The sequence below is a fragment of the Physcomitrium patens genome, chromosome 20, assembly GCF_059467195.1.
Source record: "Physcomitrium patens ecotype Gransden chromosome 20, ASM5946719v1, whole genome shotgun sequence".
In the NCBI taxonomy this organism is placed as follows: Eukaryota; Viridiplantae; Streptophyta; class Bryopsida; order Funariales; family Funariaceae; genus Physcomitrium; species Physcomitrium patens.
The window spans coordinates 15821237-15841836 of NC_143429.1; the positions used below are offsets into that span (position 1 = coordinate 15821237).

Sequence of the window (20600 nt, forward strand, 5' to 3'; positions counted from 1 at the left end):
AGTCAAGCTTTTGTATTTTAATAAATCAATGATGACAATACATGCATAAGATGACGTGCAAGTACATAAAAGCATGAAAAAAACTGGAATTTAATACAAATAAAAGAAAAACAATAATGATAATAATAGTACATGCACAATACATTTGTTACATTCTCTTTTTTTTATCAAATAATCGTAGATCTCTTCTGTTTTTTAATTACAAAACATAAAATAAAACATGTCATCATCCCATATTCACAATAAATTATGCACATATATAAACAAATATCAATCATATATAATGATTGATAAACAACCATATAAAGAAATAGGTAAAAAAAATGACATTTTTTATGATAGTATATATTAGCAATTTGGTTATTGCTCTCAATACAACTTTTTTTTAATTCTTTAATTCTTTTTCCTTTTTTCACTTTTTCTTCTTCCAAAAAAAAAAAAAAAAAATTACTAAACAAAAAATCAAACTTTTGATACTAATAATAACCATATTATTTTATTTGCATTGTTGAGTTCCAATCTGTATCAATCTATTCTTAGATTGTGATGACAGTATGGTTCATGCTGACAACAATTCCTCATAATATGTTCACTGATGCCTTGAAAACATAGCAACCTACATATTACTAGAGAGAGAGTGTGTAAAATGTATTAAATCCTGGTAAAATTAACAAATAAGCATGAGTGCAAGGATTGGAAACAATGTAAAGAGCTAAAATGTAAAATAAGCATTTTTCCTAGGAATTATTAATTTGCATAGAGGTTGTGGAATAATATGGTGACATCAATTGTTGAAGTTCGAGGAGACGAATCAAAGTGGTCAAAGGGTGAAAACTTTATTTTTGTTAATATCACGGTAATGCAAAAATGAAGGAAATCACATATAAATATATATTTGATACTGAAATGATGTAATAAATTAATACAAATATAAAATTATCAGCCCCTAAATGCATTAAAATTTGAATACGAATAATAAAATATTGTCACTAATGAAAAAATGGATTAAGAAAGCTCAAACATAATTGGACCACACAGTTTTGTAAACATGGAAAGCCACACTGACAAAACTGTGTATCAGTTTTGTGGCTTTAGAAAGTGTGGCTTTGCATGTTTACAAAACTATATTTAGAAAGCCACACTGACAAGCAACAGCGAAAAAGCCAAAAAGGTAGTTCGAAAAAAGATTTGACTTTTTTTCCTCCTGCCCGAAATAACTACACACTAGGGATCGGACCAAAAAGTACACACTTCAAGGGATGGATGGATGGATGGATAACCGCGCTCAGAAAACCTGGTTCCGCTCGCGAGCTTCTCCCGCGCAGTCTTGAACGAGAATTCATTCATCCACAACATGACAGACGCACGAGTTCATTCATCGATGATGATCGCGCGCGTTCATCCCACTGGGGGTCGAGGGAGGCGGCGAGGCTTGCGAATGTAAGGAATTGGGTCAGGGACGGGGCGGTTGCCAATGCCTCGCTGCAGGGGAGGGGTGGATGCCAATCCCGTCTGACTCATCCTGCCTTGCTATCGACTTGGCCACACCGTTTTCAGGAGCTCGTTCGAATCATCTCCACATGTGCAACGCGCGGGACCCGTCACGTTCCCCCGTCCACCTCTCTCGTTAGACCTTTTTGCTCCGCTTCTGTGCATGATTTCGAGACTGGGTGATGAGAACTTAAAGCGTGTAGACTTACTTTTGTTCGAGGTCGTGCGCAGAGGAGTGTCTCATCCTTGAGGAGCTTGCACTTTGCTGTATGATAGGTGCGTGCGCTACCGTGAATTTTTGGGTAATTCAGTGGTGGGTTGCGTTTGTGTGCGTCCGCATGATCTGGTAGCTCTGAGGTTTTTTTTGGGTCATGCTTGTCGGGAAGAGGTAAGGCTGTGTGTTGAGGTGGAATTGTTTTGGCGAAATTTGGGCTGTTCCAGTTGTGGGTGGCGCCTGCCGTGTTGTTTTACGTCGGATCGTTAAGCTGCGACGTGATTGAGACTTTGTGGTTTGGTGATGGTTTTGTGATGTAGTTATTCGGGTTACCGTATGAGTTTGCCTTATGAGCTGACCGGAAGTTCTTCGCTTCCAGAGGGCTTACATGTGATCCTTACGCAGGTTTGAAATTTTAGGTTATGTTCAGCATTGCTTTAGATCGATCCGGGTCTTGCTAAATTGAGGAATTCCAAGTTATACGTTCCGTGTACCCTGGGAGTCTGGTGGGAGTATTGATGGCGGGCCTTACCAACACCTTGCGTCTAGGTGCTCTGGATCAGGCATTATCAGCTTCCTCGGAGCTTCGCAATCATGCCCCGCGACGTGACCACAGGTACATCCTCGTCCTCTTCTCTGCCTTCGTTTTTCTTGTCCGCGCATAATTGGAGTCCAGATGCTTTAGGTAATTCCACAGTATGGTTACAAAGAACTTGTGACTTTGAAACTTTGCACTACTCGCCAGCATTAGAATTGTTAGTAATTGGGATGTTTGTGTTTAGATTTTTCAGCAATAGGCCTCAGACTGAACGAGTTGGTCAGTTTCCGAGTATCATAATCTAACATTCTTAAGGTCTAAACTAATAGAAGGATACATCACTTATGCCTCATCTCTTTGAGCTCAGGTAACGACATTGTATGTTTGGCCTTGTATTCTCTATTGATGGTATTCACGAGATCTATCCGTGCTGCAGTCCAGCATTTTCCCTATTAGCTATCCAGATCGGTTACTTCACAAGTAGGACAACAAAGAGACTCGCTTATTTGCATCAGTGAATACATCATGATGGTGAAGATTATATACGTGGTTTCTGCTGGTCTCTTGTGCAGGCTGCCGCGCAGTCAGCGGGTAATGGTGCGAGCTGCAGCCGAGGGTCCAGATTTGAGTGTCACCGTAAATGGTCTGAAATTACCAAACCCGTTTGTTATTGGATCAGGGCCCCCGGGCACCAATTATACTGTCATGAAGCGTGCCTTCGACGAAGGATGGGGTGGTGTTATTGCTAAAACAGTATGCCTTCTTCACTGATACATGGAACTTCATATCTGCAAGAGCTTACGATGATGGTATTGTATGTTCAGTAATTATTACGTCTCGCTTGCTTGTTATTTGGAAGTCCAATAAAATGTACACAGTGCTTTTAACGATCTTTGTAGCTTACTTCTCAATGTATGTACTTTATACTTAAGAACTACGCTATTACTCCAGCGCCCTTCTGGCGAATAAGATTTGTGAAACGTGGGGATTGCGTAGAGTTGAACCTAGGTGCGGTGATTTCGTGACTTGTTTTCCTAATGGAGCTCGTGACCTCAGGTGTCATTGGATTCGTCGAAGGTGGTGAATGTCACCCCTCGCTACGCAAGATTAAAGGCATCCGCACTTTCTGGGAAAAAGCCCGAGGTTATTGGGTGGGAAAACATTGAGCTGATCAGTGATCGCCCATTTGAGACCATGCTCGCAGAGATGAAACAGTTGAAGGAGGAGTACCCTGATCGTATCCTTATCGCATCCATTATGGAGGAATATAATCGTGATGCTTGGGAGGAGATCATTGAGCGAGTTGAAGAAACGGGTGTGGTAAGTCGGAAACATTACAGTGTTCTTTTTTTGAAGTACTTATTACAATATCGTTCATCTCGCACCTAAATTCCGGTCTTAGCACAGTGAATGAGGGGAAACACCCGGAAGGATTTGGAGTAGGATTGAAGTCTATTAAACTTCAAACGGTTGAGGCTTGAATCTCCTATTAAATGCTGCTTTGCAAGTTTTTCAGGGTCATTTCCTGGTCTAGCAATCTAATATTTAGAGTGGCAAGCATGCTCAATATGACGTGACACTAAAAAAAGCATTTCTGTGAACGAGTATATAACAGGACGCTTTTGAGGTAAATTTTTCATGTCCACATGGGATGCCGGAGAGAAAGATGGGTATGGCCATGGGACAAGATTGCTCAGTGCTGGATGAAGTTTGCGGCTGGATCAACGCCAAGGCTACTATACCTGTTTGGGCTAAGATGACGCCTAACATCACAGACATCACCCAGGTTTGTTGCCCATACCTCGTCCCATTTCTGAGCATTCAATTCACGTCTAGCGCAGCAGGGTTGGGGCATCTGTCTAAGCTTAATATACTTTTTGGAGTTAAATGATCGCATGGCTATATGGCTTGGACAGCCGGCACGTGTGGCCTTGAATGCAGGTTGCGAAGGAGTAGCTGCCATAAATACAATCACGAGTGTCATGGGAATCAACCTTGACACCTTGCGACCTGAGCCTTGTGTTGAAGGGTGAGTATTGTTCTGTTTGAATCACTTCCTCATTACCCTGTCTCCCTTGTTTTTGTTTACCATGCATGCCTCTGGGAAGTAGAGTACTTTCATGCATCAATATTTTACGCAAAGCTATATTAGCGAGCTTGCTATATTTTTTCTAACTTCAAGCAAAATGTAAAGAGGTCTTAGAAACTGGCATGATCAATAAATTTGTATTGCCAGGTACTCAACACCTGGAGGTTATTCGTCCAAAGCCGTACGGCCAATTGCGTTGGCGAAGGTTATGTCAATTGCCCAAATGATGAAGGCTGAGTTTCCTGGCCAAAATAAATCTCTGTCCGGCATTGGAGGAATTGAGACTGGCGATCATGCCGCTGAGTTTATACTGCTTGGAGCCGATACAGTGCAAGTTAGTTTTGAACGACATTCTTCCATAACTGTACACATTATTAGTGTACTAATAGTAATGTCGAATGTAGAATGTGTGTGATTATCTCCTGGCTTTCCAGAACATAGTGCACTAACTCATATCTATATGATGACCATCAATGAATTGCTTATACTTAACGATCTGTACTTCACGTGGGCAGGTATGTACTGGTGTGATGCTGCACGGTTATGGCCACGTCAAGCACTTGTGTACGGATTTACAAGCTTTTATGGACAAACATGGATTCACTTCAATTGAAGATTTTCGGGGGTATGATAATTAACGATCTCTTTAAAGAACTGTTCAGAAGAGTATAGGTGCAGAATATCTTTGGTCTTGTGGTGGGAGGTGGGGGATCGTGATTAATAGATGAAGTGACGTAGCCATTTTGTTGCCTTTCATGTTCATTTGTCTAATATGTCGATTGTCATGGCCATAGAGCGTCTCTGGGGTACTTCACGACGCATGCAGATTTGGTACGACGACAAAATGAGGCCATCCAGCACAAAAAGAAGGAGCGCAAAGGTTTGGCCTCAGATAAGGACTGGACTGGAGAGGGCTTCGTGAAAGAGACCGAAACCATGGTATCTAACTAACTTGGTTTCTGTCGAAGCTGCTGATGGGCGCGTCAAATTGTTAATGCCGTTCAAAAAGCAACTGGTGAAGCATTATCTTCTCATTTCAACGCTAGTAAAAACTGTGAATTAGTGCATATATTCTTGTCATGTTTAGGGCCCAGGAAGAAGAACCATGTATAGTCATGCGCACTCAGGATGTCATTAGCAATTCATCACTGTTTATTGGAATGATGTTGTTTATTGTAATATTATGAATGTAAAGATAGGCCTCCGACAATGCGTGTCTCGTCTGTGCACCTGTTATTCGTGTAGCAGATGTATCAACATGGATATGATCATTGAGATGTGGGCTAAATTCTACTCCCTTTATTGTGGCAGTAAAGATTGTTGTGGCAATAGAGATGATATAACTATCACGGACCTGAAAATTTGCTTTCCCTTGCTCACCCTCTATAACCAACATCAGTTCACCTGAATGATGAAATGTTAATTTTATGGACAAATGAAATAACTATTTTTTCTGATCGTCGACTTCAATTTCTCTTTTGTGCATTCATTACGTGCAAATATGTAAAATTTCTTGAAGTGGCAAGAATAGCTAACCATGATAGTAGGCTTGTTGAAGCAATGGTTGCTTTGTATGCATATGTAATTGATCAATTAATTTGAATTTATCATTTATTTCATTGATATTAATTTAAATATATTTTTTTAAAACAATGGATAGAGTATTATATTTTTTATGACTGTGTTTGTTTGTTTATTTGTTTGTGGACTGGTAGTGGTTTGTATGCTAAAGATATAAATAAAAGTTAGCAATCTTAAAAAGATTTTTGTAATCAAATCAACAAGCTAATTGAAGTTAAATTGACAAATAGCTAACTTAAAAGATTGTAATTAAATTGTTAACATAAATCTAAAAGATGATGCATTCATGTATTATTCAAGAAGATAAAAAAAAGAGAAAGTTAAAAGATATAAAATCATTAGAATAGCTATTTCTAAATATAAAGAAACTAGAGAATCTTGAATCAAGATTAGAATATAAAAAGATGTTGACAAGTTTGAAGATGATATTGATCTTGTCTCTATATATATTAGTTGTAAAGAAGGTCTTGTAGAAGTTGCCTAAGGATTGAAAGACTTAAGGCTCAAGTGTCTAATTGTATGTTGCTTCCAACACAGCTTTTTAAAAGTAAAAAAATTATGAATAAAATTTTAATAGAAATTTGACATATATATTAAAGTCTAAATATCTAATTTGTATTTGAAAAACTTCTTCAAAGTCTAAGATCCATCTGATTGTATTAGTAACAAACTCTAATCAATGTTCTACACAAATATGGTTGATAGATTCCTTAAACCATTGTTTATATTTTGTACCAAAGTAAGAAGATCATCTAATTATTTGATCATTCTTGGGGTCCTTATAACTACCTTCAAATAACACATTTTGCATTCCATTAGGTGTAATATCAACCTCTATTAGTTTTACTAAGCATCAAGAGTCACTTCTAAAATTATGATACCAAACAAGTTGTATTTTACCATCTATTTGGAGAATGACATGTCTCATGAGGATCTTTATTGCAATTTTGATATTGGATATGTTAAGACAACCTAAGTGTTTCATTTGGCAATTTTGCAAATGACAAATTTTAAAATAAATTTACTTGTTGTTGGTTCTTTATGTTTCTTAAGCATTTTAAATAGATTTAATCTTTGTAATAATTATCATTATACACTTAGGCTTAAAATAATTTTTATATGATATAATATCTGTATGCAATAATTTTTTTCTATAAAAACATAAGGTACATAAAAGTAGAGCTAAAGAACTAAATTTATGCATAAAAATAAAAATTATTTATTTAAAAGATTCAAGGATCTATTTCAAATCAAGTCATAAAATTCTACTAATTATTTTGTAAAAGATAATCTACTTAAAGACCTAGAAATGAAATAAAAATAATTGAAAATTTGAAAAATTACACAAAAATTTGTAGTCAAATCTACAAATAGAAAAAATTCAAAATTCTCTGAAATTCAAAATTATAAAACTTGATACATAGACATAAGGTCAAAAATTGTATTTAAGAAATAGATACATGACATATGGCAATAGGTGTTCTAAAGAGTTTTCTTTTGTAGTAATAGCAAAAAGATAACTAAAATTGTATATTTTAAATTTCTATAGTTATTAGAAGAATCATAAATGAGATTATATATATTTTAAAATAATATGTTATAACTTCTATTAATAATATTATAAAAATAATTATAGTTATTTTAAGCAACTAAAGCCCTGAAATCTTATATAAAAATAGTCTAGCATAAGGTCACAAATCAAATAGTTTTGTTTCTAACTGAACCATTAGCACTCCATAAACTCAAGCTTTTAGTTTGAAATACAGCAAATAAGAAGACTTTGGATCTAAATAAAATGAGTGTACAATTATTGAAAGTATTAATTTTTTCTTTTTTATAGAAAATATTAACTAAATGCAGCAAACCAGATAATAGCCAAAGTAGATTTTTTGCAAAATATAATAAGAAAAGTTTTAGTACTTCTGATCTGAAATAAGGAATAGATCTGGTACAGACCCATTTTTTATTAATAAATTATATTTAATATATAATTATATTTTAAAAATAAATTTTATATTAAAAATTGATGTAGTACATTCAAATAAAGTAGCATTTTTACTTCTAATGTTCATCTTAGATGATAAATATGTAATCCACAAAATCATTGTATAGACTAAAATATTCAAAATAATCTCAATAATTATTTTAAATAGATTCATTTAATGCCTATGACAAGGTTTTATAAAAAACATATTTTGTAGCTATTGAAAATTTGACTTTTTTAAAAATATATAATAAAATTTAATTAAATAATTAATTGATAGAATAGCAGTAACAATAAAATTAATGAATCTTCTACTAGATTATTTATTGTATGCCAAAGAGTATGACAAGGTTGCCTCTCGGCCCACTATTTATTCTTAGTTTTTCTAAAAAATAAACAAAACTATCTAAAAAAACTATAGTAAATCAAAATACTTATGCAATTAAGATTCTAAGAAGAATCTTATGACAAATATAGAATCAATATAAAAAATACTCTACTTTTGTTATTGGATAATATAAAGAAAAAAATACAACAAATATAATATATATATATATATATATATATATATATTTTTTGAAAATAATTATTAAAATTATAAATTATTCAATATAAGTTAATAATATATTTGAACAAGAATAAAACATCTAGAAGTTACAAAGCACAATTAGATTTAGATAGGCAAAGACAAAACTTAATAATAAAATATCATTTTAAAAATAATTAATAAAAAGCTTTCTTAACTAAAAATATTGATTAATTTCTAATTAAAAAAAAATTCAAGTCAAATTATTAATTTGTTTCATATCATACATGGCCTAGAAAAAATAAATGATTTTATACATATCTTGTAAGTGACATGAAATATGCATATCATATTTAATATTGAGTCAAATTAAATTTTTATCTATTTCAAAACAATGAAAGTTTTAAAAGATTTTTTTTATAACAATAAGTTATTTTTCTAAGATTTAAAAGTTTTTGTACAATATGATATATAATTAGAAGACTTTTTTTTTATTTAATTTATAGATATAAGTTTTTTTTTATTTAAGAAAAAGAAAATATAATGGCTTATACATACACAAAAAATTGATTTGCTCATATATATTAGAATATGATCAAGTATTGTAGAAGGTTACATGTTATAAAATGGAAAAATAATAAAATAGCTGTGACACATTTCTTGGACGATTGAACATATCATAGATAACCAAAAACATTAAATGTTAAAACAAGTATAGAAAATTTAATAAAACTCATGAGTTTTACAAAATAGCCAAGTAATTTATGATAAAAAAATAGTTACAGTAAGTAAAATCAGATTTTTGAATGTTTTTTTTGTAATAGATCTTAAATGTGTAGGTCTAACTTATACCTATGGTGATAGGACCTGAAACATTATGTAATTCTTAATATATATATTAAATTTATCTTATTTTATATCACATATATATTATATATATCTAAGATAACTTGGATATAACACAAAGAAACAAAGAAGTCTTTTGATTAGTTGTGAAGAAGAGAACTTGGAAAACATGGGGAATGTGGAGAAGACGAAAATGAGGGAACATAGGAATGTGAAAACATAGGAACTAGAGAACATAGGAATGAGGAAATCCATAAACTAGGGAACAATGGAGCATAGATAAATTAAAGAATGGATGAATGTGCCAGAGATCATAGTGTCTAACAACACGGGTTTTCTGCTAGCATATATATACACACACACAAAAATAATACAAATACTATATGCTTAAAAACAAAATGCTTGTTTTATGACTAAGATACTTGTTATATAATTTTCATGCTTATCTCTCTCACTTTGTCCAAATTTTCAAATGATGAACAACTAAAAGAAAAGAAAACCAAAATACACAAGAAGGGATGAATGAAAAAGTGTCAAAAGCAAAGGACAGATTGTCTGAGAACTATGCTTAACACAAAAAGATCCATAAAAGACCATGTTGTGGCCAACTCATAGCTTGGTTTCAAGTCAATGGTAAATTTTCATTGAGAGTTGAAATTTAATAGAAGTTTTGTGTGCGTGCACTCAACACACATTTGATAGCAAGTTTTGTGGAGAAGTGATGTCAATGGGCAAAATTACACAGTTGCAAAAAGATTCTCGTAGAGAATGAGCGCAGTCATGATCGATCGCACGTCCTTTAGTTCATAAACAGAATCTAGATTTATTCCAGTTCAATTTAGTATCCTCAAATGAATTGAAGCTTTGGTCATTTTCACAGGAATTTGTGCGTTTGCACCTCTCATCTCCGGAGCGACGACCACCTTGTTGCTGTGAACTCCGTGTTTGAGGCGTGTTCATTGAGCTATCAATCTCAGAACATCACCAGTTGTAACTTAAGCATATTCCTATCTAGTCAGATCGCAGTGAAGATGGGTTCAACTCGATGAGTATTCGGCACTTCTGGGTGGAAAGAAGACGCATGATTCGGTACTGCACATGAGGATCACATGAGAAAACATCACTTCCTACTCAGTTTTGGACACTGTCCGAAGTCTGAGTTTGTCTGAAAAGTTAAGTTAAACTTGTACATTCATGTTTCTTAACGAGAGATTTACAAAAATTATGAAATCCGTATCAGGGAAGAGTGGGAAATATTTGCTGAAATGGAAGCGCGAAACTCTTGCTTACAGAAGCAATGAAGAGAAATGTAAAATATAAAAAGAAGATCTTCTGTGGAAGTGCTTTTCTTTTTGTTGCAATGATGCATACTCATTCATGTATATGCTGGCCTCACTATTTGTTTGTTTGTTTGTTTTTTTTTAACAACTATCAGTAACTGCAAGAATGTAGATGCAAAATGTAGAAAGCTTTATAATTGGAATAGATCAGATGAGATGGACTTTCATGACAACTTAGATTGCTACCGTGCTACAGTCTGAGCAGCATCAATTCTATCAGATCTGAGAGTGGAAGGTAACAAGAGCTATTTTCTTACTTAAATCATGACATTTACATTTCTAGACTAATTGGCTACGTTACATGATGCTTACTAGCTGCAGTTGGCAAATGTTTCCTCTTTATATGCAAAAGCATCAAATCTAAGCATGTCGAGCAAGTGGATTATGCGGTAGAACTCTATTCTGGTACTGGCTCGAAGAGCACCTTCTTCACAAACCCCGCCATGGCTGTCAGTGACGAAAACCTGTCAGTGTCCTTGTAGAACGCGTGCATGATCTTCGCCATGTTTAAGTGGATTCTCTTACAGGACTTCGGGACTGCGATGAAGCGTAGCACTTCGTAAGTCAGTTGTTGCATGGAATTATCCACCAATTCCTGCAGGTGAGCGATGGCCATGGCCTCTGAAGGCACACATGGGTGCTCCTCCATGTACATCTGCACGCATAATTTCTTCCCTTGGTTAGCTTCTCTCTGGAAAGAGACATTGGCATTGATGTTTCCTTGTCAGTTCATGATGGAAACTTAGCAATGTGACTCTTTCGAGGGTTTAAAGGTTTCGAAGATAGGATTTCAGGTTATTGGAGTTGTGGAGAGAGAGACGATTACCTTCCTCCCTTGGATGTCGTTGAGGATTCGACCTATGCGGTTGACGAGATGCATGACGTTATGGTAGTCATAACTGTCCAGCACATCCTCATCGAGCCTCTGGCCGACGAAGAAGAGTGCTACGTACAATGGGCTCTACTGCGATGAAGATTTCGGCGACTTCCATATACTCGTCGAAGGTGGGAACGTAGCCGGACGCTGCTCATTCGGCCTCTTTCAAACAGGAGGTGAGCCATCTGTTCCACTACAGAAAACAAGTCATATCACAGGAAAATCACGTTAGAGAAGTCTATCCCAACCTTGTTCAATCGATAGAGGCACAAAACAAACACGTTTGTACTGAAGAGATGTGTAGGCAGAAAGACTCACGTAATGCTTGAAATGATGATGTACGTCTCGTTTCTGTGCCACGAATGCCTCCTCGGCGATGGTGTTCACAGTCTTGTACAGTCCCATGAAGAGAATCTTGGCTTGGTCAGGTAGTCCGTTGATGAGCTTGGGATTCCACGTCCTCACGGCCTACACAAAAACCCGAAGCTCTTCCACAGGTGTACCGACATCGAAGTAGTCGTCTAGAACGGTGGTGAGCACGCAACAGGGCGCCCAAACGCGCCTCGCCTGCACCATTTCGGGCTAAAACATTGTTGCAGGGCCTGCGAAGTAGCACTCCACGGATTTCTGTCTAGCAAAGTCGAGGTCTTTGAAATGGCAGCTAGCATTCCATTTGATGACACGCTCGAGCTCCTTCTTTTGAAGAGCTTGGCACATGTTGAAGTCGGCTTTGGCCAATTTGAGAAACACTTTGTTGGTGACGGCCGGCATTCTATAGAGCGACTTGTCGATCCAGATATCACAGGATCCTTTTGGTCCAAGTAGGTGCGATGCTCAAGACGAGGAAGGCTGGCGTACCAGGGGAATGTGAGATTGTACTCCACCTCGTCCGCTAGATCCTTTGTGAGTATCTACTTATCGAAGCATTCATTGTTTTCATGCTTAGTTTTCAAAAAGCTTCTGGAAAAGCTTCTGGCCTATTGAAGGAGTGTTTCCCCTGGGTAGAGCGTTTGCTATGCTCGGCTTAGGTTGAACATCCCCGTGACGGCTTAGCTGGACTAGCCGGCGAAGCAAAAGAACTCACCATCTTTGAAAAACTGTCTTAAGCAGTCTTCCTTGACGTCGAATCCGTGTGTGCGGAGAAGGCGGAAGGCCATCGCCGTGTCATCCACATCCTGCACAGTCGAATTGCTGGCCCTGCCAATACCACAATCCTTCCAGTATCTGCACGCAGAAAGAGTCGTGGAAAAGAATAAGTTCAAGACAAATTTTCAATCGTTGAGTCCGAACATCACAAGATGAAGGCGTCGAGTGGCACACTCCAATTCAAGTCTCTCATGGATACAAGGCATACTGGATTACATACTGTAGGCACTGTCTGACTTCTCGCTCAAAGTAGCGGGATATTCGCAGCCTTTGTTGGCAGTCTACTATCCACAGTCGCTCGAAGAGTTCAACGGGGTACACGTTCGGACAAGCGTGGTCAAACTTGATGAGGAGCTGGTTCAAGTAGTCGAAGCACTTGGCATCTTTTGTGTACATGAGGGCGCATGCAGTGGATGCTGGTGAATACAGGAAGGAGCCATTCTCGGACTGTAGCTGGAGGAGCTAGTTCCAGTCCACTTCCTGGTGCAGGCTTTCCAGAGAATGCAGCAAAGTGGTGGGGTACTTATGCACCATCGCCATTGGAATCCTGCTCAAATTAATCACAAAAAATTATCAATGCCCCCAATTCATTGAATGCAAATGAGAACACGTTTTGCAGTCGTAGCAGATTTGCTCATTCAGCAGTACTTCTAGAGTTACCTGGACATTCACTGTAGTTCTGTGATGACATTTCGAAAGTGAGGAGTTGGTGAAGCAAGACTGCTCACTCTTTCAACTTCTCTCTTTCAGCCGCGATCTGTTGCAAGATAGTGGCATCGTATGGTAAATCCAGTTCCAGTGCCTTGGCATCTTCCATCATCGCTGGGAAGACTATCTCGAATCCAATGGGCATGTGATTGTCGTCATCTTCCTCCAGTTTCTAGATGTTGGATTGCAGAAACTGGACTCCTGGATAGAGTCCAAACCCACTATAGTTCAGAGGTGCGAAAACAGTGTCTTAATGTGTGGACGAAAGAGCAAGTATGTTGGAGGATTGTGAGAGAGACAGAGAACTCAAGTTTGTATTCTTACCACGCTCCATGTTCTGAGCCCCAACTTCCCAAGTTTTCAGGGCAACTACGCAGGCGAGAGTGTTGCAAACGCGATCGTGTCCAAGGAATAGAGACGGTTCACCCCAATCGCCGTCCGAGAGCTGGTTATCCATAATCCACTGCAAAGAGAGAGGGAACTGAGGGCTGTGGGAGCCATCCAGCGCTGGCACTCGCGCCACCCAAGCTGTGTCGCATGGAGACATGGATATTTCCCCCAATGTCATATTTCGGAAGTAATTGCTGATTTCCTCGATCCATTCGTTCATCTGTGCCTTCTCAGTCGCCTTTCGTGGCGTGGATCACACGCCATGCACAACACGTCAATCTCTAAACCCTTAGGATGAAGAACGCGAGTAAAATAAGGTTGTGATTATAATCATCTTGGTTATCAAATTCTGCAATGAGTCACTAAACGTTTGGGATTATGTCTTCACATAAAACACCATTTCATGAGGTGACATGGTTTTATAAAGCATTGCACATCCTTGGTGAAAAAAAAAAAAAAACAAAACAAAACAAAACAAAACAAACCAAAACAAAGTTCAATAAGAGACTTGCAAATTATCGCGTCTGGTACCTGTAACAGCCATTCCGTTATTTGTAAGGTTTCTGACCATATATCTGGTGCGTAAAAAGTGGACTGGATGTTAAGTTTCCATAGATACTGCATCATTAGCCAACGAACATGATTAGAAGCACTGATGAAGTGCAAAATGTGTTTTTCTTCAAGACTGCTAACTGTAACATTCATGCGATCACATATCAAATTGTTCACTACTTGCGGCTCTTTCTTACCCTTGTCTTTTAATTTTTAATTTTTGCCGAGTCGGTAGGAAGAAAAAATGACAGCCAATATGGAGACACACGACATCTTCATTTTCCCGTCTTTGTTCAGACATCTACGACATATTAAAGTGAAATGAAATTGTATACCTGAATCAATGACGCACTGCTGTAAGACTGCTTGCTTCTCACTCGGAAGCTTGTGAGTAAGGGACCCCTCCTGCAAGTGATCGTTTGAAGGAGGATTGATGCCCGAGGGTTCAGTTACAATACTGTAAGATCCGCTACCTGGTGAAGAAAGCCAAAACTGTTTAGTTGGTGAGAGTTGGGTAAACGCGCGCAAAAGATGAACCCAAAAGACGGAATTATTAGACTCAGAGATGCTACGCAAGTAGTTTAGATTCATTTATTCCGTTTTTTCGCCTGTATTGTGTTCGAATCAAAAGGGTATGAAATGTCAGAAGACTTTGTGAAACAATTAAACGTGATTGAAGTAGTACCCAAACGTGTTTCATTGTGTCTAACGAGTGTGAAAATTACATTTTTGAAGCAAACCTAGCAAACTATTCTGGTCCAAGTGTAGGTGAATTACACAGTAACAATGACTCATTCATGTACCCCTCACTCAGTTCAGCTTGTTCTTATGGTTTTAAAGATTACCAGGAGAGCGCTGGAGGACAGATTCAGTAGCTCGCAAATATAGACGTTTCTTCAGGCATTGAACTGCAGCATGAATACTAGCGCCTGGAAAACGTAGAGATTGCCCTCGAAAATTCTGAAAGGAAGACAGGCTTGACGTACCGCCAGAAGAGTGATTCTGTATCAAGGTGCTGGAAGCCATCTCTTTCAGTCTTAATAATTCTTCTTTCGACGTTGAGACTTCTGATATAGTCTTCCCTGGATATAAGAGTCTGATGATTCGGTTTCACTCCCTTCTCCTACTTGTGTTACTCGATGAGTCGGAAACGCCACCCCCGTACCTGAACGGCTCCCCACCCAATTAAAATCACTTAAAAGATCACATGAAACGCCAAGGAGTTCGTTCAGCATCTTCAGCAAACCGGTAGCAAGAATAGCGCGAACATCACCACCTGCAATGACAAAAAAGTGCAACCGCAAAACAAACAAGACGTCATACCCATGACAACGTAGACTGTGAAACCTAGAGACGAACACCACCTTGAGAACCCACCAGTTTGGCAGAACACAGCTGAGCTCGGTCACCAAGCATGCATTACCTGCATCAAGTTTCGGAAGGATTCAAACTAGCACCCAGTCATCAGCAAAGATGAATGTGCCGAACGACCAGCACGTTCGTGACACAAGCCTTGTACCTGATCACAAGAGCATGTCGAACATTGCTGTCTTCAGCACTGTTTGAGGCTGTGGAAACCAATCATCCAGTGATTGGTTGCAATTCTGATCTGCAATTCGTGAGAGTCAGCCGGTGATTGAGGTCACTGAATCGAAATCATGTAATGGTCTAAATCAACGTCGCTGAATTTAACCCGTGGGCAGCTATGAAACCAAATGCTTTCCAGTCTCAAGTTGCAAGTTTGGAGACCGGGCGGATCTACCTGATTCTCAAAAGGATCGGTAGATGCTTTTGAGGAACCACCTGTCTCTTCTTTCCAACAAGATTCCTTTGAACCAATGTTAAATTTCCAAGTGCAAATTCATTAATTTCTTCATTTATTTATTCCATTTGTTGAAATCACGACAGGCTTGACCATCTTTAGCTATCCCAAGAATTATGATGTATGGGGCTCACGTGGATATATAGGGAAGGGTGGATACATGTATACTTTGCTACATTTCCCATTTATCCATGCCATATGAACTCCTACAAATCAGAGAAACTACTCAAAGATAAGTTCATTGAATAAAAGACCACTTCATTGAATAATAGAAAACATTTCAAAAGGACTTTAAACTACACAAAGAATAGAATAGCACACTGCACTAAAAACTAAATGTCTATTACTAGATTGAAATCCCTATTGTGTGGAATCCTAACCTTGACTTATGGATCCCCCTCACGCGCTACAACAATTGGAACAGAGCATGTGTTGAGACAAACAAGATGGAGCTGGGCTTGATGGGAGGGGGGGGGGGGATGAGCGACATGGCATTCGATGCAGGGCCAGGGGTGCCTTCCGATGGGGGCGGCAGCGAGAATGTTGGCGGTGGGTGAGAGCCTCCAAAATCTGGGCCATATTTAGGTGCTCGGCTAAACTGGTCCCCCTCGCTAATCTTCTCCATCGCACAATGTGGCGTCTGATTTGCTGGCACACATACACCCCACTCGCCATGGAATGCTTCTGAGCAGGTGGGTCTCACTCTGAAACCACTTTCCTTTCAGATGCTCTCGCTCAATCTCCTGTTGATTTGTTAGAAGCTGGAGTCATGGAATGTAATTCATTGTTGCTGTGCAGATGGACTGCATAGGTGGCTTTCTGATGTGGTTATGGTTTCTGTTAGGTCAGGGTCGTTGGTTGGTGAATGAATCCAAGTGCCGAGGTTGTTGCCATGGCAGCAGAACCGGCGAGTGATTTTCTTTTTCAAGGCAGATCTCTCTTTTATGTGAGAGTGGGAAATAACTTGAGCAGGGGGTGTAGAGATCAGTTGTCATCTTCTTTGTGTAGGTTTGATGCGTGAGAATGACCATCGAATCGTATGTTCTATCTCTTGCACTCAGCTGGAGGGGGGGATTTTTGTGGCTAAGAGCTAGTGAGATTGTGCGAAGGATTTGGAATGTTTGCTCTCAGTGGGAGCCTTTGTGTTGAAGGTGTTCTGAATTGTTGTTTGGTGAATGAAACATCCGTTTGTGTACTTGAACCGTGCACTGCTAAATCAATGCGAAGACATATGGAGCGAGTTTATGGAACTTTCTGAACTGGGTCTCTCTGTTTAGTATCCCAGGTTCCAGCTCCAGCTGAATCGAATCACCGAGTTTAGGGTTTAACACTAACTTGATCATCCGTCAACAGCGATAACAGTGTTCATACACATGGTGTGGAGGTAGCCACGGAAAAGGGGGGAAGAGTTGCAGAGCAGTGACTTTCATGTTCAAGTTGGCGCCGAGATTCCTTGGTGTAGCGAAGTTGGGATGTTAAAGAATGATAGGAGATGGATGGGAGATTGGGCCTCATTCTTCTCGTAGGCAGAGTGGGGTGAACAGTCCTCGGAGACTGTCTCGCACTCTAGACGCCTCTCGTGACTTCGACTCTTTTATGGAGTTTCCGAAGCTCCTGCAGAGGGGAGCATCTCTCAAGGTCCTTTCTCCAGCCAGATATCAACAGTACTCAAATGCGCAAAATGTCCGATCTACCTGCCAGAAAACGGCCTGGATGTCCCTTGGTCTCTGTCTGAGCTCCCTCCTCCTCCTCTACTTTCTCTTGCTGAGAAGGAGCCAATATGTATCACACCGTCAAAGTAAGGGTTATGGGGTGATCATAGACATCGGCCAGCGACAACAATCTCAATACAGTTCAAACATTGAGGCAAGGGTCCACATATTTACATTTGAGGATACCAATGCACTGACAGTAAAGGTTTTAGGTGAAAAGCCAAGCCGTGTTCTTTTTGATGAATCTAGCGGTGAATATGATGCATCTACTTCTTTCGGTGAACTTCTCGTGTTTGCCAAGGAGCTCGTACCTGAGCTCGAAAGGCTCCAAACCAGGCTTTATGTTCTTGGAACTGGAGGTTTACAATGGGCGCCTATTGCTAAGTGGTTTGAGCTACTTCAACAGTGTCGAAACGTTTTTCGTGAATCAGGATTCCAGTTTCACGATGATTGGGCTTTGGTTGTGAACGGTGTGTTTCAAGGCTTATGATGATAGGTTTTGGTGAAAAACCATGCGTTCTTATTTGACTATCAGCAGGGTTTAATTGAGGATTTTCTGTGACAGGCAGGGACCAAGGTGTCTATGAATGGGTGGCAGCTAATTACGCTCACGATACGCTAAAAAGTGATTCCGCAGACACAATTGGGGTCCTCTCCTTGGGCAGTGAATCAGCACAGGTCCCACACTCTGCACCTCAACCCAATCTCGTATCACTAGAACAGTTTGTATATCTGCATGAATTGGTCCTAATGCTGGTGTTGAACAAATTGAGTGCATGTTTCAAATTGTTGGTGAGAGGCTTAACAACAATTTGAACTCTGAGGTTCCTTGTGAAGAGACGGAAAGTAAATAGAGTTTGCAGTGTTTGCACATTGTTTGCAGGTCACTTTCATTGCAGAAGTAACACCTCCTCCTGCATATCTTTACAAAATTGAGCTATGGGGAACAACTCACGAACTGTATTCCTACAACTTTGAGAAACTTGGTCTGGTAAGGACCCTTCTTGTTGAGATATCCTAGTGCAGCTGTTTATATCTGACAATAAAGTATATGTACAGTACCTCGTGGATTTGCTGAAGGCAGGATTGTTGAAGGATACAATGAGTCACATTTAAGTCATCGCATTAAGTAGTTACACCATTCTACTGGAACCGCCAGTGTGATCATAGAAAGATGTTATTTAAACCACTTTCCTTGGATTTTTATGTGCAGGAATCAGCATCAGACGGCTTACTGAAGTTATTGCACGCAAAAGAAGTTGCATCATGTGCGTCATTGACCGAAAATGTGTTTGTAATTCGCAGCTAGTACTTCAGCAGTTTGTACTTAATTTAAATAACAACGCTGACCTCGCAATTTTGATTTCATTTTGCAGCGGTAGGCCCTACAGATAACATAGTCGTGGTAGATCCTTGCCAACCAACAGGGTTCGAAGCCGATGCCAACTACTTGAAAACGCCAGCCAGAGATTTTCTTATAATGCCCACAGGCAATTTCACTGCTTGCCGAGCAGAATCTCATGCGCTGCTTCATCAGGGTCGAGGTATATTGGTGCATGATGAAGCCATAGACTCAAATCAGTTGCTATGGCAACTTTTCAAGTTTGGAGGTGTTGATTCCATTTGTTTAGCTCCTTTACGAGAGGTTTTCTGGACTGTCACGCTGTTCTATCCATTTGTAGCTTACAATTTTTCCAGTCCTAACGTTAAGAATGAATGCTCATAGCTTGGTGCTATGCCTCTCTTTGGTTCTTGTAGATGCTTGTCTGGACAGTAACTGTCCCATTGAAACCACTTTTGTTCCCGACCTTCGTGGAAACTTCATAGCGACTGGATACTTTTATCAAACATCAAAGGTGTAGTTTCATGAGCTATTTTTTGCTTTCCATAGGTTTCAGAGATTCGCTTGCATTAGCTTACGTGTTATCCTCTTGCTTCCTTTGTGACGTCTTCAAGCCTAGATGTTTGGAATAGAGGCCAAGTTACTAATACTCAGTTTGCCTCACTTCTTGCTCTGTCAATCATTAGAAATGGTTAATCTTAACCCTCGTGTGCTTAGAAAAGCTACGATCAATTCTCTCAGTTTTATAAACTCATCAGGATGTTCGGTTACACTTGCGTTTCATTGGAACAGCTGTTGGAAGCTACGGGATCATTAGCTGAACTTGTAGTTGCCGGAGAGAGATACTGTTCAGCAGGTCAGAATAGCAAGCGAAATATCTGCTTCTCAGCTGCATACATCGTGGCATTCCTACATGACAGTTTAGGTCTTCCAGACCACGGCAATAAGTAAGATCTCTCATCCATTTTAATCATGTTTTTGTTTGCGTGGAATTGATCAACTGCAATTACCTCTGTATTTGTCTAAGTTCTACGATCTGGACACTTCTAATGAGATTATCTGCGGCAGAGTCTTGTTCACTGATTCAGTGAACAGCGTGCCAGTGGAGTGGACTCTTGGATTCTTTATATCACGCCTTTCAGAGGACAAGGCTGCGTACTCTCCATTGATCTTGTTTGAAGGGTTTTTCGGCATCGTTCTCTTATTTCTGGGCCTTTTAGCTACAGGGTCCTTGATATTTTGGTTTGTGACAAGGTTGCGAAGGCCTCAGCACAAAACCATTTACGACTTAGAAAAAGGTAGATATTTTACGACTGCTGCTCGCGGTCGGTGATATACAAGTTGGGATATTCCATCTACATCCTCATCTATGTATTTTATCCACTTGAAGACAGTTTCTCACTCATCTCAGATTACATTTTTCTTTTGCTTGCGGCTTATGT

General features: G+C 39.0%; 2 protein-coding genes and 1 pseudogene across 6 annotated transcripts; 2 read left to right on the forward strand and 1 right to left on the reverse strand.

Annotated features, from left to right (window-relative positions):
* Positions 1-1720: 1720 nt before the first annotated feature.
* Positions 1721-5542, forward strand: LOC112272917 (dihydropyrimidine dehydrogenase (NADP(+)), chloroplastic). 2 transcript variants are annotated; one of them, XM_024501089.3, is made up of 9 exons: positions 1721-1879; positions 2111-2321; positions 2816-2996; positions 3300-3563; positions 3859-4029; positions 4160-4272; positions 4480-4666; positions 4848-4957; positions 5127-5542. In XM_024501089.3, the coding sequence occupies exons 2-9, from the start codon at positions 2224-2226 to the stop codon at positions 5281-5283; spliced, it is 1281 nt and encodes a 426-aa protein (XP_024356857.1). In that variant the 5' UTR covers positions 1721-1879; positions 2111-2223; the 3' UTR covers positions 5284-5542. The 2 variants fall into 2 exon arrangements, with proteins under 2 accessions (XP_024356857.1, XP_024356859.1); XM_024501091.3 differs by having other exon boundaries at positions 1721-1767.
* A 5464-nt stretch (positions 5543-11006) lies between these two features.
* LOC112273571 (ent-kaurene synthase CPS/KS, chloroplastic-like) lies at positions 11007-14120 on the reverse strand (annotated as a pseudogene).
* Positions 14121-17381: 3261 nt separating this feature from the next.
* LOC112273447 (putative apyrase 3) lies at positions 17382-20573 on the forward strand. 4 transcript variants are annotated; one of them, XM_024502259.3, is made up of 8 exons: positions 17382-18028; positions 18382-18494; positions 18700-18807; positions 19030-19084; positions 19193-19426; positions 19575-19672; positions 19951-20105; positions 20227-20573. In XM_024502259.3, the coding sequence occupies exons 1-8, from the start codon at positions 17587-17589 to the stop codon at positions 20489-20491; spliced, it is 1470 nt and encodes a 489-aa protein (XP_024358027.1). In that variant the 5' UTR covers positions 17382-17586; the 3' UTR covers positions 20492-20573. The 4 variants fall into 4 exon arrangements, with proteins under 4 accessions (XP_024358027.1, XP_090101109.1, XP_024358023.1 ...); XM_090244983.1 differs by having other exon boundaries at positions 19193-19360; XM_024502255.3 differs by having other exon boundaries at positions 17440-18286.
* Positions 20574-20600: the final 27 nt, after the last annotated feature.

Excerpts from the sequence above, each read along its gene's own strand:
- LOC112272917 (XM_024501089.3), top strand. The coding sequence starts at position 2,224 with ATGGCGGGCCTTACCAACACCTTGCGTCTAGGTGCTCTGGATCAGGCA. Across the intron at positions 2,322-2,815 it reads GCCCCGCGACGTGACCACAG|GCTGCCGCGCAGTCAGCGGG; the intron begins GTACATCCTCGT and ends TCTCTTGTGCAG. Across the intron at positions 4,958-5,126 it reads TCAATTGAAGATTTTCGGGG|AGCGTCTCTGGGGTACTTCA; the intron begins GTATGATAATTA and ends TCATGGCCATAG.
- LOC112273447 (XM_024502255.3), top strand. The coding sequence starts at position 17,587 with ATGATAGGAGATGGATGGGAGATTGGGCCTCATTCTTCTCGTAGGCAG. Across the intron at positions 19,427-19,574 it reads GCAACTTTTCAAGTTTGGAG|ATGCTTGTCTGGACAGTAAC; the intron begins GTGTTGATTCCA and ends TGGTTCTTGTAG. Across the intron at positions 20,106-20,226 it reads CTTCCAGACCACGGCAATAA|AGTCTTGTTCACTGATTCAG; the intron begins GTAAGATCTCTC and ends TATCTGCGGCAG.